Source organism: Schistocerca americana, chromosome 3, assembly GCF_021461395.2.
Source record: "Schistocerca americana isolate TAMUIC-IGC-003095 chromosome 3, iqSchAmer2.1, whole genome shotgun sequence".
In the NCBI taxonomy this organism is placed as follows: Eukaryota; Metazoa; Arthropoda; class Insecta; order Orthoptera; family Acrididae; genus Schistocerca; species Schistocerca americana.
Genome location: NC_060121.1, coordinates 436555428 through 436578051, shown reverse-complemented (window position 1 = coordinate 436578051; position 22624 = coordinate 436555428). Strand labels below are relative to the sequence as shown.

General features: G+C 35.7%; 1 protein-coding gene across 1 annotated transcript in view; it reads right to left on the bottom strand.

Annotated features, from left to right (window-relative positions):
• Window positions 1-4720: 4720 nt before the first annotated feature.
• LOC124606143 (POU domain, class 6, transcription factor 2) overlaps window positions 4721-22624 on the bottom strand; it is a 225594-nt gene continuing 207690 nt past the window's right edge. The window contains exons 10-13 of the mRNA XM_047138108.1: window positions 14717-14773; window positions 12603-12686; window positions 7155-7291; window positions 4721-5410 (exon numbers count right to left, since the gene is read on the bottom strand). Of these exons, the coding sequence (XP_046994064.1) occupies window positions 5286-5410; window positions 7155-7291; window positions 12603-12686; window positions 14717-14773 (403 nt within the window). The 3' untranslated portion in view covers window positions 4721-5285. The remainder of the gene's footprint in view (window positions 5411-7154; window positions 7292-12602; window positions 12687-14716; window positions 14774-22624) is intronic.

Below are 22624 nucleotides of genomic sequence, written 5' to 3'. Positions count from 1 at the left end.
GTAAGTGGTGTAGTAAAAATGTTTGTAGGAAATTTGGATGTTATTTTAAAATCCACTATACATTTAAGCTGCAGTGGAAAGTATCTTTCCATATACCACCAGTCAAAAAACAGGTTTTACACTTTGATATTTTGCTAAATAGTGAGCTTCATTTTGTCAGCATTCTATGTCTGTTGGAAGACTGGTTAAAGGCAGATTAGACTGATTCATTTTGGATACCAGACCCTACACTTGCAGAAGAAATCACATATATGGAAGTATTTTGATTTTAATTAACATTTGTTGAAACACAAAACTGTTGACAGATTTCAGTACCTTGTTAAAGCAATAGTCATAGAAATCACTGAAGCAAATATAATTGTCATGTGTATCCATTGTTCTCTAAATGGAAACTGAGTCCTTAACACTGATTTTTGTGCAACAAGCAGGACAAAAAATTATTGCCCAACATAATAGATATTTTTGATTTAAAACAAACAGTAATAACTATGACAAGAATTACAAAATCTACTGTCATTATTTGCACTAAATACTTGTTAATACGACCTGTACTGCCAAATGTGTGAATACAAATTTTATTGATCATGAAGCTGAAGTTGTAACCCTCTCAGGTTGTTGACTTTATAGTCAAAAACATAAAAAGAACTGTGACTGCAAGAAGGTTCAACTCACATAAGTAGAAACATTCAGTCACTTATAATCAAAAGAAAGTGTGGAAGAAGTTTCTCAGATGCATGTGACCAACAAAAGATGAAAAGTTCTAACCTTTTCAACTATTACTTTGAAACACCATTTCATATTTAAATATGTCTGCTTGTGTCTGTATGTGTGGATGGATATGTGTGTGTGTGTGTGTGCGAGTGTATACCTGTCCTTTTTTCCCCCTAAGGAAAGTCTTTCCGCTCCCGGGATTGGAATGATTCCTTACCCTCTCCCTTAAAACCCACTTCCTTTCGTCTTTCCCTCTCCTTCCCACTTTCCTGATGAGGCAACGGTTTGTTGCGAAAGCTTGAATTTTGTGTGTATGTTTGTGTTTGTTTGTGTGTCTATCGACCTGCCAGCACTTTCGTTCGGTAAGTCACCTCATCTTTGTTTTTATATATAATAATTTTTCCCATGTGGAATGTTTCCCTCTATTATATTAAATACATTCAGATTTATAGAAGAGTCATATATCAGGCAAAAAATAATTGATGATCATGAGTTAATATCAGAGTCAGAAAATAAAAGCAAAGTAATAAAGCGGGCAGAAAATGGTAAAAAAGGAAATATCACCCTGAACAGTGACAACAAGAGTTACTGATCCCCAAACAGATTGCAAATCTCTTCAGGCAGTGTTATGCAGACAATACAAGAAAATGTAATAATTAATAATAAGAGAGGGAGCCCAAACAGTCACCAGAACAAAGTAAATTTTTGCCGCCACTCAATCTGTCTCCATGAAACAACCCCAAGTTAAAATCATTCACACAGAAGAAAACCTTCAATAAATGTTCTCTTGAATTGATGATATTCCAGACTTTATTATAAAGGAATGTATTATAAATATTGGAATACCCCTAACAGACATAATCAATCTACTCTGTTTCAAAAAGGACCTTTCCTGACTGTCTTAAAATTGCCTAAGTGATCAATATTCAAACAAAGATGTCAACAAAAATTGAGAAAACTGTAGACCAATCTCATCATTATCAGGTTTTGTCAAAAACTGCTGAAAAATCATGTATAACAGATTAATAAAATTCCTGGACAATAACAAATTCCTCAATGATGGCCAGCATGGTTTCTGGAAAAACAAATCTATGACTAGTGCCATCTACAATTTTTTACATACCTTTCTAGGTCTAATGGAAAAGATATAAAATTCTGCTGATATTTTCTTCGGTCAAAGTCAAGTTTTTGGAATCTTAAGCCACAAAATCCTATTGGAAAAGCTCCAAAAGTATGGCAGTATAGGTACTGCATTAAAATGATTTTCCTCATACTTAACAATTCAGAAACAGGGTATTGTAATAACAAATGAACTAAATGATAGCACTAGAATATATTTCAAAATTCTTCTGGCACATGGGGAATGAGAATTCATTTGTTCCATATGTATTGGCAGGCTAAACAAAGATATTTAGAAACATCCTTGTTTCAATCAATCTAAAATATACTTACATCCCTCATAATTTTAGCATGCCTAACATTTGTTTGTGATTTCCTTGGAATCAGCTCTCTGCCCTTCATTTCATCCTTTCCCCCTTTCTAAATGGCAAAAAGATTGTAAGATCCATTCATATACTCCTGTGCAGCCACAAAGTAGCTATGCCTGAACAAGTGTGAAAGATTACAAGTATATTGTGCATATAACTGGAAAAAAAGAACAAAGCAGATGAATCAAATCCAGATGTAAGTAATCATTTTGTTTTATGCATCTACATGTGCCATCAAGTGTCCCATTCATTCATGGTGAATTCCTGCTTGAAATATAATTATTCAGTAATATATTTTTAAGTTAACTTCTGCCATGATATTTCCATTCACCCTTACTTAATACAGAACATTTCTTGAGACATGTCTCTAATTTAATATATAATTTTTCTTTAAGGTACAAATCTGTGGATGTAATAATTTTTATTTCATTTTATTAGCTAATTATTAGCCGTGAAAATCACTATAGCAAACGAAAGCACTGTTTCATATGTCATGAGTTATATGAACTCCAAAACACTAGTTGTGGCTTTTTCCCCTGTTTTTCTAATTGTTGAGGCACCAGTCAAATCGGAAGCCCAGTACCTTACAAACATAATAATGACATAAATTTTCATTTACAAATATGTTTCATTTGCTTGATGGTAAAGTTTGTATGTTGTTTGATATAAATTTTGGCATTTTGAAATGTAACAGGGACTATGCACATGACTATAGTAAAATTTATCAGAAACATTGTACTTCAGAAAATCATAACAGTTACAGCATGTAATTCTTCTCACAAAAGTACTCTGACAGTGTGCAATTTAGTTTTATCCTGTTTTTTAATAAATAAAACGATGAAATGTCTATGTATTACAGACTTTGAATCTCTGGTAGCATAAACATACAACAAATAACAGTACCCAAATAAATGTGTGGCAGTTAGACAGGTTTCTGTCAAAAATGTATGACTATGTGTGTGCATAGTATGTTTGGGAAATGGAGCTGAAATTAGTTTTTAACTAAAAAATATAGAAATGGAGCTGAAATTAGATTTTAACTAAAAAATATAGTAGGAACTTCGCATCTAATATTGGCTTACTTTCATATTGCTTCCGTTACAAGTTTTGAAACTACTGTTGATTTTACATGTCTTACAGAACTACAAATACCAGAGATATTCTTTAAGCAAAACATTTTGTTGTAACAATTCTCACACAGTGTGAAGATCTGATGAAATAGCTGTGGATTTAACCATCCATTTACTTTTCTCATTGTGAAACATTTTAACAAAACATGATTGTTATGAAACAAGTAAGAGAATGGAACATGGATAAGTATGACATTGACTAGAAGAAATAAAGTAAAATAATTTATAGCTTGTATGAATCCTGCTTTTCTTCATGGATATGAAAAATAACCCTCATTCTAATATAAGAGGGCTGGAACTTTATTAGTGGCAACTATTTATTTATAGCTCGTACAAAATAGATACGTGTTTCAAAGTTTTATTGACCTTCAGTGTAGTCACCGGCATTGTGTATAACCCATTGCCAGCAATGTTGAAGTCATAGGATACTCTTAGCAGTGTCAGTTGTGTTGACAGTTTGTGCAGCGCAGTCTATTGCCCGACAAATTTGTAGCACTTCTGAAGTGAATGCTGTGAAGTGTTTCCTTCAGTTTAGAATTTGAGTTGAATTCACGAGGGCTTAATTCAGGGGAGTGCAGTAGGTGGTATAGAACTTAGCAGCCCCATAAGTTAAACAAATCAGTAACAGCTTGCACTGTACGTCCTTGAGCATTGTCCTGCAAAATAATGGTCATGTCCTGCAGAAAGTGTCACCACTTCTGTCTCTTTGATGTTCATTTTTGGAACACAACATACGACCAGCTTAGAGACAGAAGTGATGACACTTTCTGCAGGACCTGACCATCATTTTGCAGAACCATGCTCAAGCACATACAGTGCAAGCTTTTGACTCATGGGGCCGCTATGTGCTATACACCTCCCCTGACTTAAGCCCTTGTGAGTTCAACTCAATTTCTAAAGTGAAGGAAACACTTCACAGCATTTGCTTCAGAACTGCTACAAATTCATCAGGCAATAGACTGCGCTGCATGAACTGTCAAAACAACTGACACTGCTAAGAGTATCCTACAACTTCCACATCACTGGCAATGGGTTATACACAATGCTGGTGACAACTTTGAAGGTCAGTAAAACTTTGAAACACACATCTATTTTGTACAAGCTGTTAATAAATAGTTGCCACTATTAAATTTCCAACCCTCATATACGCAGCATGAGCAGTACTTATAAATATCTTGTTTGCAAGCTCACTTTATTAATGTGTTCCGATGCAGTTTGACTGGAAAGGTATCCTTCTCAGTAATAAAAATTTTCTAACATCTGTCAGTCAGTTACTGAATACATACAGCCATTAATCATCATATAGTTGGTTCTTGATAGAGAAATACTAGGGCAAAAATGTATTATACAATTTCAAATATTAATTTTTGAAACAACTTTTATTGTCCCTGCAATAAAAAGATCAAGAATTTCACAGCTCACATTATCCAATATGTCATCAAGAAACAAAAGATATAAATAATACATGTCATTCTCACTGATGATTCCATAAACATAAGACTAGAATCTCACCACTCTGTTTATGTGGAAAAAATTTTCCAGATCATAACACTTGAAAGAACTGTTAAAATTGCTTGACTTTTTATCTACAACTGTGCTACATTTACAGAGTTCTTTTAACAGTGTCCCTTCTACTAATTCACAATTTAATGTCAGTTTTTCCTGATATATTGCCATTCTTTCTATATACTTATCTACACTGTAGTCATTGCTTGGATGTGATTGACAAAAATGTATGTAATGAGTTCACACATGTCTGTTCAGTAAATCAACAGTATGTCAAAGCCTGGTTATGAAGACCTATGGCACAGTTCACACGGTTTATGTTTCATTATAAGAGTTCACATATCATCTCACTCATTTCTGACATCAACACTCTTTGGTTTCTTCACAGTAACTTTGTAGAGCATTTGTCAGGCACCATCACAGTAGTGTACACCACAAAAGCAGACACCAATTAAGCCACACCTTTAGACATCATACGAACAGTATTCTTGAGGGCCTGACGTTTGTTGCAAAACCAAATACGTATCACCTCACGCTCATATCCCAACTGATGGGCAAGTGCTGTAATTTCAGTTCCTAAAGAAATAAAAAAGATAATATTAGCTGATTGTACAAAACTATGAAAACCATTTAGAAATATCTAATTTTTCTGCTTGAAAATTATGCAGTAAGTTGGATTTCAGTGCTTAAAAACAGTGTAATATTTAAATAAAGTATTTTAAGAGAGTGCAAACTTATTATGCACATGTAAACAATTCATTGTGGGAACTATAAATTATTTTTTTTATATAGGTTCATGTTTGCAGCATACTTGCTAATGACAGATCTAAAACAGGTTATAGCTATTTAATCATAAGCAGTGAATTCCACAATTCTTGACAGAAATTTCTGTAATAGATGACTCGAGCTCTTTTTGTAGCATTCATACAAAGGCATGGTTCTGGATTTGAGTCCTGGTCCTCCACATAACTTCAATCTGTCAGAAAGTTGTGTTAGTCATTTTAGCTATTGTGGACCCATGCTGAGCAATTTTGTTTTCAAGAAATCATTAACTGTGCTCATAGATGGGAACATCATGGTCAGTGCACAAATATTGTTCATTCAGTAATATTGCAGTAGTGCATATGAGGTGAAATCAGCCTCTTTAATTAAGCAGAAGGTGATACTTGCATTTTAAGTAGTTTATTGTGTGTGTGTGTGTGTGTGTGTGTGTGTGTGTGTGTGTGTGTGTGTGTGTGTGTGTGTGTGATTGAAGTGATGTAAGTAATTCATAACTTCTGTAAATTCACAAAAATAATGTAAAAATGGTTTTGATCTTTGTTTTACATTCACTGCTGTTTTTCTACCTTATCCTTAAGTTATGCCTGAACCACAATAACAAAATAATTAACAGAAAGCTGCTGACAGCTATCACAGCAACAAAAAAATCTAAGAATGAGACTGGTCACATCCTCAGTTCTTTTCACTATTTTGTATTGTTCTTTTATATCATGTGTCTGGAACCAGTGTGTTGCAGAAAACGTGTGGAGTTAATTTGTTTATTTTGTTTCTGTATGCAGCATTTTTAATTTGCATAAGATGATGTCTGGAGTTAGCATCAAAATCTACTGCAATACTGCCAATTGAATTCAACAATTAATGCTAATAGGAGAATATGTTGAATGAATCCAGTAGAGAGCCAAACAGCTGTAGCTGCTGCAGCCATATTGCAGCCACAGGTAACAGCAAACAAACACCACCCTTCCCACATTCAAAGGTGCAGAACTGTCTGTCACTTTGTTTCTTCTGATCCAGATGTAACAACATTTTGTAAAGTCATATTTAATCTCAAAAATTAATAGTTCTTGTAAAATTATCCTGAATAAAAACCCATAAAGTAAAGTGTAGCAAAATTGCAGTCAGATACCATTCTTCTTAAAGGAGGTACAAGACTAAAAGCAAGAGGGAGCAAAGAAAATGAAATGAAGGTACATTCCTTCTTGCTTGTGTAAATCATATGCTAAAAGATCAAAATCTTCATTCTAAACAGAGAGAATGATCCCGATGCAATAGTAGGAGAGGTCTGACTGCACTGTAATCATTTGCAAAGATGTAATTTAAATGTTTGTGATGGTAATCTCAGATATGGGTTTAGTTAGATTAGCTACATATCATTAAGAGACAGTTTCAAATTAGTGTGTATGATAAGCACAATTTTTTGTGACTCACAAGAAAACTATCTTTGTTTCATATATTATAAAAAAACATTAAAGTGTGAACAATCTTCAACCAATTCTCCTAGAGATATACTCATATATAATATATCATTCAGAGAGCTCACCTGATGGATGTGTGTTCCTTTCAAAGTGTGCATTTAGCAGTTCTAGAGCTTGAGGAGTGAATGATGTACGGCGCTTTCTCTTTTTTGAGGGCTCCACTCCAATGAACTCCGTTAGGTGATTTTGTCCACTCTTGTATCTGAAAGATAAGTATTCTTATTTTATGAAAATTGATAATATTTTTCTTTCATGGAATGATATTGGATATTTGGAGCGCTGATGGATGGTATAGGAAATTGGTTCCAGTATCTATGTACTGGGAAATAGGTTCCTTTTTACTGTAAGTGTGGTATACTGTTGACAACACTGTACACAAGGGACCATTTGGAGTGAAAGACATACTAGCTGTCATCATTTCTAGCTCATGTGCTTCATACAGGTGTTTTTAGGACCATCAGATTGGTGGAGTTTGATATTCCAAAAGGTGGATCAGTAAGCAGAAGAGGCCAAGTTAATGCACTGGAAGGCACGTGAGTTGGGGACCTGGAGGAATAACGGCAAAGTATAGCTTGGTTACATGTTCAGATCACAAAGATTTCATCAAAATGTGAGTCAGAGGTTCAAGGTTTTTTTGGTCAGGAACAATGCCTCTAGACAGCTTTCAAAACAGGATGTCAGGAAGGGCACCACAGTAATGCCCACGGTTACAAACCTGTTTCAAGGAAAAGTAGTTGTGTAAACAGATGTCATTGATCTTTTTTATGGGAATAAAGGAACTGGCATTGGCAGGAAACTGGGGGATATGATAATGTTTAGTCAAAACTGGAGAAATTATGCTGTTCAATCATAGCAAGGCAATGTGCATGAGGAATCCAATGCTTAACTTGCTTACCTGCTCATTCTCATAGCAATTTTACCTCACTTTGTCTTTCTTGAGATTTTCCTTGCAACCTTCCCAGTCTTTCCATTTCTAATCCCTCATTGATGTTCTTTAAATGTGGTGATTGTCTACTGTCACACTATGTTTATTTTTCCAATTACATTTTTCTAGTGTCACATTAATTTTCTGATTGAGGAAAATGACACAATCATTAATTCAATAGTATTCATAAGTACCTCTGCAGCTTCAGAAGATGGGCGCACGCAAGCTACAAGACATACAGAAGCTGACATGTATCAGTGGTTGAGCATCCCTCCAAGTTTTTAACTCAACTTACAGGTGTAAGCATGACAGCAGCCTGCTTTGGAAATCTGTTCATTGGGTTGCCTATCTATAAGTGTGACCTAATATGATACAATAGTAGGAGCAGATGACCTGCCTCCATTTTCTGACATACCTGACCCCTAGCATAACTACGCTATAGTGAGTATTACAAATCAGAGGGTGGAGAGATACTCTGTTCATTAATATGGGACTTTTTCTGTGTCTCTTGTAGTCTTTGCAGTTTTTTGGGCTTCTGGAATCCTGAAGGTACTTATGAATAACACTGCATATTGGCGTTGAATTTTGCTGAAATGCGATTCAAATCCTGTGGTTTCAGGTCAATACCAAGTGAGTTCCTTCAAAAGCCCAGTGACCATTTCCTTTCTCACTCTTATCTGACTCAGCACACCAGCTCGATGTCAGCAAGATATTAAAAATCTAAAGTCCCTTCCTTTAAGACTATGAAAATTGCAATGTTCATTCATTTATTCATTCATTCATTCCTCATGTTCCACAGATCCCACCAAGAAGGCAAAACTTTAGGGATATGGAACAAGCCAAGGCATACATTAAAAGAAGACAAGTATACCACAAAAACTTAATCTATAGACTGCATTAGTACTGATCAGTACTAATCATACTAATGCCAGCTAAATTTAACTATGTAAATTAGAAAGAAAGCTGCTACTTAGAAATATCTGGTGTCCTTGATTTACTAAATAACTGAAGTTTCTCTTCTATTGCTTTGCTACAGAATTCTTGAGCATATTTTATGTTTGAATGTAACAAATTTTCTTGATGGTGAAATGCTTCTACTCACAAATCAATGAGGAATAGAAAACATCACTTGTGCTGAACACAACTTTCCCTTTTCTACCACAATATTCTGTGAACCATGGATGAAGAGCAACAGGCAGATTCCAGATTTCTAGATTCCCAGAAAAAGTTTGACACAGTACCACACTCCAGGCTGTTAATGAATGTCTGAGTATACAGAAGAGGTTCTAAGATATGTGCTTGGCTCAAAGACTTTTTAAGTAATAAAGCCCAGTACATAATCCTTGATGGCGAGTGTTCATCAGAGGCAAAAGTATCATCAGGATTTCCTCAGGGGGGTATAATATGACTGCTCTTGTTCTCTAGACAGGTAAATGGCCTGACAGATGTGATGAGCACTCTAAAACTGTTTTCTGATGATGTTGCAGTGTACAGGAAAGTGTTGTCTTTGAGTGGTTGTAGGAGGACACAAGGCGACTCATATAGAATTTCTATTTGACATGATGAATGGCAGGTTAATCGAAATGTGGGAAAATGTAAATTAATTCAGATGACCAGGAAAAACACTCATGTAGTATTGGAATACAGTATTGGTACTGTGCTGCTTGAAACAGTCAGATCTATTAAATATCAAGGCATAATGTTACAAAGTGATAAGAACTGGAACGAGCAGATAAGGTCAATAATAGTGAAGGTGAATAGTCGACTTCAGCTTATTGGAAGAATTCTAGGAAAGTATAGTTCATCTATAATGGAGATCATGTAAATATCATTTTTGAAATTTCTTTTGTGAGTACTGTGTGAGTGTTTGGTACCCCAGCCACTTCACATTAAAGAGAAACATTGAAGCAATGCAGAGGGGTGCTGCTATAAATGTTACTGGTAGGTTTGATCAATATGTATTACAAAAATGCTCTGTATACTCACACATGAGTACCTGGAGGGAAGAAGATCTTCTTTTGATGAAACACTATTAACAAAGTTTACAGAACCAGCACTTGCAACAGACTGCAAAGCAACCCTAAGGCCACTAACATATACTTTGTATAAGGGCTGTGAAGATAAGATAAGAGAAATCATTGTTCGTGTGGAAACATACCGTCATTTTTCCCTTGCTCCATTTGCATATGGAACAGGAAATGGAAAGCCTAACATTGGTATGGGATACACTTCATCATGGTGGCTTGCAGAGTATGTATGTAGATGTGAATGTAATAATTATTGGACTCACTGGTATTTTTAAAGAAAGTACTTACTTACATCTGTAAACTCAGAGATCCGTTTACAATATATTACTACTGGTCATGTGGCTAACAGAACTTTTCAATCCTTGAACCTAACAAGAAAGACTAATGACATTCATTTTTAATTTTCTTTTGAACTGGTGGCTTTCACAAAATAAAATGGAACAAAAACACGTTGGACTAGGTGTCCTCATCTTACATTAAAATCATAACTTTTCTCAGTGGCTGTCAATCTGGTGCTTATCCAGAGCTCACAACAGCCCCTGGAGCTCTGCATATGCTCTCAACTTGACACTCTTGGAGCCAGTAGCAGATTACCAGGACACGGCCTGGAGCTGTGTGTGGTGTGAGATGGGACAGCCATTGAGAGATGTTCTGATTTTAAATTAAGATGAGGACTCATAGTCCAATGTATTTTTATTCATTTTATCTGTGAATGCTGCAGTTGTGTTTGTAGACTTTTTAGCATTTTAACTTCATGAGCTAAATTTTACAAGCTGATGATTAGAGCATTGTCTCTTGAAACGTATTACTGAGTTCTGTGAAGGACAACAATTACAATTGAATGCTACCAATTCTTACTGTAACTTAATGCAAAATTAAATATTTGTAGTGATCTAGTGAGTTAAAATGCAAAAATAGCTGGAGCAAGCTATATTTTGGACCTACCAGAAAGTCTATGATAAGTACAATGTGAACCCTATTCAAAAATAAATAACTGAAAAGCAAAAGCAAATGAAAGAAGTCTCAAATAGTATCAGCTGCCCTATGTGCAATATGAGAGAATACTTCATAGGAAGTAGAAGGATATACAAGCAATGCAGAAAAAGAATCCAAGCAGAAGCAAAGATAGGAAATTTAAAAAAGGAATCATAATACCTGGACCAGTGCCTGTCACTAAATAAGGCTGACTTTATTTGCAAGTTGCATCAGGTTTGCAAGAGAAACTGGAAGTGACCATCTTATTACAAAAAATAATGACAAAACTTAATTTTCACATAATGACTCTATAAATGAAATGAGAAATTTGGGGTTGTGATAGTTGCAGAAATATTTGTGTGACCATAAACATGAATACAAAATACTCTCTATGAGTTAATGTATGGAATTTGCAGTCTAAAATTGTTTGGAGTTATTCTGTCAAGTGCACATTAGTTCAGAAGACAGAAGAGTTTCTTCTTTTTGTTTGCATGACCGATAAATGAATCAGGGCTGACAAATATAAAATGTCAAAATAATGTCATCTTTGTTTCAGACATACCTGTTTCACCAGCTGGGAAATAGATACTGATTTTATTTTATATACTGTTACCAATTGCTTTAATACTATTTAATAAGCTTGTTTTAGATATCCTAGCCTGTGAATAAGTATGTGTGTTGAAGAGACATGGATTGAGACTGGTGTTCCAACTTGCCTCCAAGATACACGATATGTTATGTCTCATTAAGGACAACATACTTTTTTGAGTTCCTGGTGTGTAAGGCGTCCCCTGTGAATGTGGAGCATTTACACAGAACAAACTATTCACAGTGTTGCTGAGCAAAGCACTCATGATACATCAAACAAAGAGAACTTGAGAAGTCGTTCATGGCTGAACATTGCCTAGAAAATGGACATAAAATATAATTTGAAAAGATGAGAGTTTTGGCTCAAACATCTTCCTACTTGGTTTCTGTTATAAAGTAAGTGGCCAAAATTAGAATAAACAGCTAAAATTGTGACAGAGACCAAGTGAACATACTTATTAGCGCAGGAAGTGGGGCTTTGGACATCAAGGAAAACAAACATGGAGCCTTCGCACTTGTAAGGACAAGGGAGTGAAAGTTTCAAATGTGATGCCAGCCCCTCATACCAAGTGATATCACTGAGTCCCATGGGAGGACAGAGCTACTGTGAGTACCCAACTTGCCTTCTGCACATGTGTCACTTCGGCCTTCTCCAGGAAGTTGCTATTGCAGAATACTGTGCCAGCCGTGACAGTCAGTGACTATAACCGATAATGGTATGATGGTGCAGACAGCTAAGAAAAGATCAAGTGTTTTATTCAAAGTGACACAGCTAGTAAATGGAGAAGATTTTACTGAAGCATACCACCATGAAAGACACTGAGGCACCCTGTGATTAAGTTGGAGAAAATGTCCAGGGTAACCACTTTAATTAAGAAACAACTTTTAGACCAAAGAACTATTCCAAATTTTTAGCTAGTTTTAGAGTAATTCCTATTTCAAAAAGTATTTTACTTTATATTTTACTTGTATTCAACTGGTGTAATAGAAAATCTTACCTCTCCTCTGCTTCTTTCATCCACATTTCTAAGACAGGTTTGATTTTCTGTGCACTCTTTGGAGTTATGTCTAGCTTCTCAAACCTACAAATGCAATTTTTTGTGTTAGTATACCATCATTTACATTCATAGACAATTTCATTAAAACCATATTATTTACATGCATTAAATTAAGTGGATTTCATGCAGGAAGGTGTAAGTCTAATAGCAAGATTCATCTGTAAGTTGTATTAATTCTGTATCTTAATGTCAATGAAAATGAAAACTATAGATTGATAACCAAAGTTCTCACTATGATCATTTTATAGAGAAGCTCCAATGATTGCCTTAGTATGAAAGCTAAACAACTTTTCAGTTATACTCTGTGTACTTAAATGTTGTTTGTGACTATTTATCCAAAGTTAATGCTATTCTGTTGTTATTGAAGACGTAAAAGCTTTGAGTGATAGTGTCATATTATATGCTTATTTCTACTTTTGGATTAACTTTTTTCAGTTGCAGACTCATTAGAGATGTGTAATTGATCAGCTTTGATCCGTGCGGGGGAAGAGATGAACTGTAACATTGCTCAATCATCACAGGATATACCTGGAATGTTTTCAGGGAAGCCACATTTGTTAAGGTGGCTACCTAACTCAGTTCTTCTTTTATACTGTGGTTACAATTTATGAAATATTTTTGTCTTAAAATGTAGTTGCTCATTTCTCTGTAAACTGAAATTAATCATTCAAAGCACAGTTCTCATAGGTACAGTGCTTTGTTGTATGCTCTCCTTATCAAAAACTATCATTAGCCGAGTTTGAATGTATTACATCTCATTTAAAACATGTTGTAGGTCAAATGAAAGTGAATGCAATTTGTTCAAATAATTAATCTCATAGATGAACTGTAATTAGTGAATGGTAATATTAGATATAAGCATTTTTTAGTTGAATCAACTTTTTATCAAAACAGTTACATGATATGTATGTATAGTATATTGCATCTGCTTGTAGGGAAAAAGGAAAACACTGCGTAAATTGACACCTAGAGAAACAAATGTCTTTTTCAGATATAGATCTTCATAGATCATGAATTTCTCTAAGATAGGTTCTTTTAAAATTGTATGTATTCTGTGCTGTCTTTTGCAAATTAATCTGGTTCCCTACAATATAATAAAGAATCTTTACTGCAGTCTGTTTCTGCATTGCCATAAATCAGTGTAAATAAAATAAAATAATTTTGCTTATAAATATGCTCTTAATGATTGATTGACGTCGAGTAAAAAAGCCACATAGCAAACTAAATTCTACCAAATACATGCACATCTAATTTATAAAAACATAAGAAAATAATTCTGATTACAGGTAGCAAAATCACTTATATTATGAAAGCAACATGCAGTTACAAGAAGCACTAAAAAGGAATTAAGCTGAAATGGTTACTCAGAGGCCAGGCAAGAAGATTGTATAAATTATTTGACATGCACCAATTTACAGAACAACTAGACTCGTACTACATGCATAAAAGAAACATCCAGGGTTGCCAAGCAATTTCAGTTTCATAACTGTCATGTTTATTAAAGCTGACTGTAAATTCTACTGAAATATTGATGATCAACTGAACAAGTAAAGTTACTGTTGTAGTGCACAGAATCTCCATTTTACTCAATAATAATGTTGGCAACCCTGAAAAAATATTCACTAATGCCAATGCCCTGGCTCACTGATGAAATAAACATAAATCAAATGATGTGTCAAAAATCTTAGGAAATTTAATTTTATATAATGTTTAAAAATCCAATGCTAAATCCCTTGCAACCATCACAATGTAATGGACTGTGAAATTTTACTGTCTAAATAATTTTCCTCTTTCCAGTCTGTTATTAACAGGCACATCATATGAAACAGCATTCCAAACAATAAAAAAACATCAAAACAAAAGTGAGTGGAGGGGTATTGGCTTTTCCAACAAAAACGTAATCCACTTTATTGTGAAGATTACGCTTAAGTTGTTTGAAGTTTGCGTGCTGTAAGTTTTAATTTATTTGTGAAAGGGATTAGGCTGAAACAGTAAGATATGTTAGGTGCAGTAGAAGTAAAGAAGATAACCAAACGTATGAGAATAACACGTACATAGCCTGTTGCTGTGACGCAAGGTGTGCAGCACAGTACATCTGAGTGGCCAGGGCACTGGGGACAGAGTAAAACACACTTACTGAGAACTTTATTGCCACTTGCTTTAACTTTTTGCCACAACACATGCCATACTAATATTATTAACTTCTTGTAAAACTGCAGACACAATTATATGGTAATGTGGGAGGAATGTGACATCTGGCAGACTTACCAAGAAATTCTGTATTAATAAGAATGAAAGTTTATACATCTTGCATGTTAGTGTGTTGCTAAAGAGACAGTACTAATCTCCAGAAACACATTACATTAATTCAGCAGTCACCTATAAATACTAGTTGCTTTCCGATTTTGGTTTGAATAACTAATATCAGATTTTAGATCTCTTCTTTTGTGCCCAAAACCTTTCCTTCTATGGAGTTGGAATAATTCCATAGGGGTCAATTTTGAAGATATGCAAATCATGATTGAATTCTCTTAACATTTCTCATTTACAGGCAAAATAAAAAGAAATGCTCTCACTTTCCAACTTTCGCAGCCCATTACCAGATGCACTAAAAATAATTTTCGTGATATATTCAGTAAGTTCTAGCACTTCATAGCATCATATAAATGAGTTTGAAATTAAATGAGATATTCTTTGAAATTTCATGAACACTGAGTACTTCTTTACCTCAGTATTGCTTTTTAATTTAATTTATTTCATCAATGTCATATTCTGTCAACAGAGATACCACAGAAATTGAACCTTTAGAGGTATTTGCTTAAAGGAAGATGCTTACCTTCGGGTAACATTAGTAGTGTTGGCTTGAACTGCTGTGCTTAGTATTTTAGTATAAAACAATCTTTTGTGTTTCTTAGCTTTGAGATTTAGTTCACTCACAGCAGTATGTGCTCTCTACCACTAACAATGCAAAATTTGACAAACCCTCTTCATAAAACTTGTAGCCCCATACTTTTCATACAAAATGTAATGATGTTTATGAAATAAATTAATTTTTTTCAATCTCCTTACAGTTAAACATACAACTGAGAGACAAGAAAGCACCATCAAACCTGACATGATATCTATCTTACCATAAATAATGTAAAGGCCTGGTCAGAACATCAACAGTTATGAAAAGGATAGATTGCTACTCATCATAAAGATGAGGCACATTGAATTTCAGACAGGCACAATAAAAATACTGTTACACACTGAACTTTCAGCCAAAGCCTTCTTCAGAAGAAAAGGGAAAAACACATAAACTCACACAAGGAGGTGCACCTCATGCATGCACAACAGCAGCCATAGGTGCGTGAGGTGTGTCTGTGTGAATGTGCATGTGTTTCTCTTTCTTTTCTGAAGGATGCTTTGTGCAAAAGCTCAGTGTGTAATAATCTTTTCATTATGCCTGTCTGCAACTCAAGTGTGTCACCCTTACAGTGAGTAGCAATCTATCCTTTTCATAATTGTTGACACTACTATAAGTTATGCAGTACATCTATTCTTGTTTACAAAGTGCAATGGATAAGAACTTTTTCATCTAAATTTACAAATAACAGAAACAAATTGGAAATGAGTATAAAGATGTGGTTTATATCATTCTTGTGTGTATGATAAAATTCACACAGATGTTACGAAAGCTATCATGAAAGCTTTTTACTTATTTATGAGTATGATGGACAGGAATTATCAAACAATGGAAACTCCTGGTTGGAATATCAACAACATAAGGAAAAAAGAGACTGCTACTTACCATAAAGATGAGACATTAAGTTGCAGACAGACACAACTGAAAGACACTTACATATTAGCCTTCATCAGAAAAAGAAAGAGAAATATACACACATTCAATCACACAAGGAAGCATCATCTCCAGCAGTTTGGACCAAAATGAGCATTTGGTCTGAGCTGCCACAGATGAGGGTCATGTGTGCATGAGGTGCACTTAACAGTATGAATGACTGTGTGTGTGTGTGTGTGTGTGTGTGTGTGTGTGTGTGTGTGTGTGTGGGTGGGTGGGTGCACGCGCGATGGCATGTGTGTGTGTGTGTGTGTGTGTGTGTGTGTGTGTGTGTGATGAAAAGACTATGGTCAAAAGCTAATATGTGTCTCATAATTATTCCTGTCTGCAACTTAAAGTGACATTTTTCTGGTAAGTAGCAATTTATCTTTTCCTTAGACTGTGGATATGAATGAGCAGTATTTACATCATCCTATCGTTCCTTCCAGTTACCTAATGTGGCTGTCCACCATTCAATTTAATGCCCTCTCTCTCTCTCTCTCTCTCTCTCTGCAGTTGAGTCAGTAATCTTCTCCAGGTAGTTTCAGACATTTTGAAGATGGCTGTGAATGTCTACATACATACTCTGCAAGCCACCATATGGCGGTATGTGATGGATAGATTAGAATTTAAAAAAAGGGAAACATAAATAGCTGTAATTTCATGGAACAATTTACATTGATTTTGCATTAATTTCTACACTGTTCCCAATTACTATTAAGAATTTGTTTGTATAGGTTACTATGAAACAGAGAAGTGTGTTCCAAAATGGCAGAAAAACATTGTGTTATGGATGAAATAAAAGGAATACTACAACTGAAATTAAATGAATGCTGTACTGTTTGCTAGTGCATTAGGCAAATATTAGCAGCGGGCTGTAGAAAGATCCTAGGAATAAAATCCAAAATGAACAAAAATAAATAGGGCTAGCAACATCAATGGGTACAAATTCTCAACATATGCTAATAACACCTTTGTACCAAAAGATTAATATGTGAAGGCTTTGCCTGGTTACATGTATGGCCCTAATTTCATTATGACAAAAATATAAAACTTCTGGACAGATTAAAACTGTGTGCCAGATTGGGACTCCAACTTGGGACCTTTGCCTTTTGTGGGCATGTGCTCAACCAACTGAACTACCTAAGTACACCTCAAGATCCACGCTCTCAGCTTTACTTCCACCAGTACCTCATCTCTTACCTTCCAAACTGGTACTGGCAGAAGTAAAGCTGTGAGTATGGGTCGTGAGTCATACTCAATTGTCAAAGCACTTACCCGTGAAAAGCAAAGGTCCCAGATTCAATCTACCAGGAAGTATCATAACATCACACACTCAAGTGCAGAGTGAAAATTCATTCTGGTAACTAGACCTGCCTGATTCATATTGAATGATTTGAGATTTCATCCACGTTTTTTTGAAAGAACATTAACAGTATATCTGAATGTAATAATAAAACCTATTATAGCCTGCAAGAATGTGAGCCTCAAAGAGACACACTTACATAAGTGTTCATAAAATGTTCTCACCAATGTGCACTACAGATAATGGAAGCAAGCGAAGATCCACAAGTTTTTAAGAGCAACTGGACAAATGTGATGTCATCAATGCACTTATGGTAATATGAAAATTTCTTCTTTTTTTTTTTTTCACTGTGCCCCAAAACATACTATACAATGGTATAATAGGACTATTCTGAACAAACTAATGATTTAAGTGAAGATAGCCGAAAGATGTAGAAGTGCAATTGAAAAGTTCCAGAGTTAGATGAAAAAGATAATGGTATAAGAACTATTCAAAATTAGTGTCTTCTTCTAGAACTGGATAACTTCTAAAGAAAAAAAAAGACTTAAAACATAGGTGGCCAAAATAGAAATTTGAATTACATAACATCAGCTTCATCAAAACAATGTAGTCTGTACATTACCCTTCTCATAACTGTATCATTGCATAGTTTAAGTCTCTTTAATTCTTTCACATTTCATTATTTTATTTCAGATTGGCATTTAAGCTACATGATATCCTTTTCTCCCTTTGGGTTTATCAGGAGCTCTGAATATCTATCAAATTATTTAAATGTATATATACTGACAACAACAAAAAAAAGCTGCAGCACCAAGAAGGAGATGTGGGACATAGATGCTGGTAGGTATTTTTCTACTATTGAAAGATGATGACTCAAATTTCACACCAGTCACATTAGACTGGTGCTAGTAGTGCCACTATGAGGATGTAAATCAGGTTTGGTTTACGTACACACTGTAATGGTCATGAGTATTAGTTTATCTCTGAGATTGGACTTGGTGATTTGATGCTAGTCAAAAATGCCTTTAAAGCAACAAAGACACCATTATAAGAACCTCACAGCAATTGAACAAGGTCATGTATAAGGCTATGAGAAGCTGGATGTTCCTTCTGTGATATTGCAGAAAGGCTTGGCAAGAATGTAGCCACTGTACATCATTGCTGGCAGTGGTGGTCATGGAAAGGTATGGCCGCAAGAAGACCAGGCTCCAAACGACTGTGTGGTGTTCCCAAGAGGGAAGACCACTACGGTCGACACACGGCTCTGATGTACTGTACTGGATCTGCAGCAGCAATCCGAGCACCGGTTGGCACCACAGTGACACAACGAACTGTTACAAATAGGTTACTTTCAAGGATGACCTGCAGTATGCTTTACACTGACCCCAGATGAATTCCAAGGAGTGTTTCCCAACAGGAAAGCACTCACCCACACAAAGCTATTATAAACTAACATTCTCTACAGAGTGGCCTGTTTGATCACCAGATCTGTCTCCAAGTGAGCACATATGAGACATAATCGGAGGACAATTCCAGTGTCATCCACAACTACCATTAATCATCCCTGTATTGACCAAACAAGTGCAACAGCCATGAAATCCATCCCACAAACTGATATCTAGCACCAGTACTACACAAGTCATGCACATCTGCATACTTGCATTCAACTTCCTGGCAGTTAAACTCATTTTTAATGTACCAGCATTTCACGTTTCCTATAGCTCTTCTTGCCCTTACATTAACTAGACAAATGTGTTCTTGAAATTTCATTACTCTGTATTTCTTATCTTTTGGTGTTGTGATTTTTTTTTCCAGCAATGTAGATACAAATATTGCCTGTATGAGGTTCACTCTGAAAATTTTGAAGGTATAATCTGAATTTCTTCTCTTGTTTTAAAACTTTGTGTAGTATTTTCTAAAATTATGCTTTTGTGTTTTGTACATATATGCCTCCTAGGAATGCTTCCTAGCACACACAAATGCTTCCAAGGGCTAAAACACTGCCTTTGGATGCTATCTTAAGTTTTGGAAACATAAATAAATCAGATGTGACCAGATGTTGGCTCTGAGAGGGATTCAGTGTGTCTATATTTCAGAACCATCCAGAAATTTATGTTTTGGCTGCACTTTGAGTTGTTACATTGTTGTGATCAAACAATATCCGACACAATAAAACCTTTGAATTTCCCCCAGATTCTTTTTTAAAAAAACCTAGGAACACATACCCCATTATGCCAGTCTATTTTTATAGCTGTACCTTCTTCAGGTGTGATTGTGCTGATGTCTCTACTTACAGTGAAGCAGTAAGCACCATCCGCCCCCCCCCCCCCCCCCCCCCCTAAACACACACACATTTCCTACTTTCCTTTTGTTAGATGAGTGTCATCTGTCTTTCTCAATCTTTCTCTGAGCACATAAAGTGCATTTTCTACAGAAGATGTATCTAAACATGTGAATTAACCTTTATCTGAAGTGAATTTATTTATTTCTGAATTCATTTTTCCAATGGACAAAACGCAAAAATGGTCACTGAGAAGGTCTCCCCATCATGTTTACCAGCATTGACTCTTGAAACTGAGTCATCAATTACAATTTCTAATACTGAATTTCATTTTTCCAGAATTAAACAGATCAAGCTGATGTTGACGGGACTTTGTGAACTGAATAATGTGCTATCTGCTCACTGCACGACTTCCTAACAAGAAGGCTCTTGTGGGAGATTTTAACAATGCCCACCAGTTTAGCCTAAACAATAAATTTTATGCACTAATGGGTGTAGGCTTCCTCTTCAATCTTTCTCTGAGTACACAAAGTGCAGTTTCTTTGGGAGGAGATGTTTCATTTGAAGTAGATTTGTTTATCTCTTAATTCACTGCATCAATGGATAACAATGGTCAATGAAGAAAAAGCATCCACAAATAGCCAATGTAAAGGCTCAAGGCAATGATCTACACTAAAATCCAGTGCAAACTTATAAAAAAATACTGCACAAAAATGTTCCTGGTTTATTTCCACGGTCGACAAAAAGTCAATATATTAAAGTATTTTCATTACTTTTATTGGTGCACATGGTTGAAACATGCAACAACTGTTACATTGCATTGATCTCACAAATTGGTACAGTGTCTCAAGTGTTGGACTGCTGTTTGAGAGGAGTGATTTCATTCCCCAGCAAGTCCATAACTTGCAAACTAATTTATGGAGGTGTCTCATTTTTGGTGAAAGTGTAACTTAAAGTCCAACTTAAAGATATCACTGTAGGTGTTCGAAATGGTCACCATTAACATCCACACACAAACAATGCCGCAAAACTGCAGCCCAAATTGCTGACTGCAATGTGTTCAGTTGGATATTTGCACATGAATTTATGATGGATTCCTGAAGTTCATCCATTGTGCATGGCTTTTGTCAATAAACGACATCCTTCAGTGTTCCCCAGAGGAGTTGGTCTGGTGAACGTGGTAGATACTCCACAGCACGTCTACGGCCTATCCATCTTCCTGGTAGATTTTTGTCGAGATATGCCCTAACATGATTTTGGTAGTGGTCTGGGGCATCATCTTGTTGAAAGTAAACTCTTCCATCTCCATACAAGTCTCGGATGGCAGGTAAAATGGATGTCCGAAGCTTCTGAAGATACATCTCACCGGTAACTGTGCTAACAAAGAAGAATGGCCTAATCCAGCCCTGGTAAGACAACCCACACCACACATTTACTCCTGGAAAATTCACGGCTTTGTCTACATGGTTGTTCAGATTTTCGGTGGCCCAGTAGATGCAATTGTGGCAATTTACTGTACCATTGAGTTTGAACTGTGCCTCATCAGACCACACAATCATCTCTGCAAACTCTTCATCATTGCGCACCCTGTTAGTAAACCACTCGCAGTACTCCATTCTATGATCTGGGTTGTCCTCGTTCATTGCGTGTAGCAATCGTGGGATGTAGCACTTCCACTTTGCTGTCTTCAAAATTCGCCGAACACTTGAGTGACTCACTCCAGTTTGATGAGCACACTGTCTCACAGATTTCTGTGGTGAGCAAGTGAATTGTTGTAACACATGACAGGAGTTAGCTGGCCTTGTTACTGTTACAGGTCATCCAGATCATTATTTGTGTAAATCTTTAATGCAGCCTTCGGCTTCAAATTTGTCTTGAGTGCAACAAATCATTAAACGTATTGGTGGCTCTGTTTGGTACTTATTTCGCCACCGCCATTGAACCTCATTAATGTTTTTGTGCTTCAAAGCTGACTTCCTTGTACTTCAAAACTGACTTCCTTTCATTGAATGTAAGCCTTGCACCAGCCATGTTTACTCGAGTAACTAGGTGCAACTAAGAACAAAACACTGACTATCTGGTGACTGGCATCTGACAAAACAAAACAACGCAATACAACGCTTGTGTGGTGATTGCCGGAACTACAAACTATTACACTACCAAAGATGAGACAACTCCACTAGTCAGTTTGCCAGTTATGGACTTTTAAACAGTGGAAACATTTTTTTCGACCCCTCTGTGTGTACTTTAGAGTGCCTTGCAGAATCTGGATGCAGATTTACATTATTGTTTTCAAAATGTGTTATAGAGTGTGTTTATAGAATGTGTTTTCATTAGTTATAAATGCTTTTGTATGTATACTTGGACTGCATTTTAAACATGGGCTTCTTGGATAGTAAATGCTAAAATTTAGAACATATAGCACTAATAAAATTATTCAGTAATCATTAACGGATGAGGGAGATACTGAGAGAGATTGTACTGTCATCTTCAACCATAATGCACATTCACATGTCTTTACATATGCACTGCAATTTGGACATATGGCGCAAAGG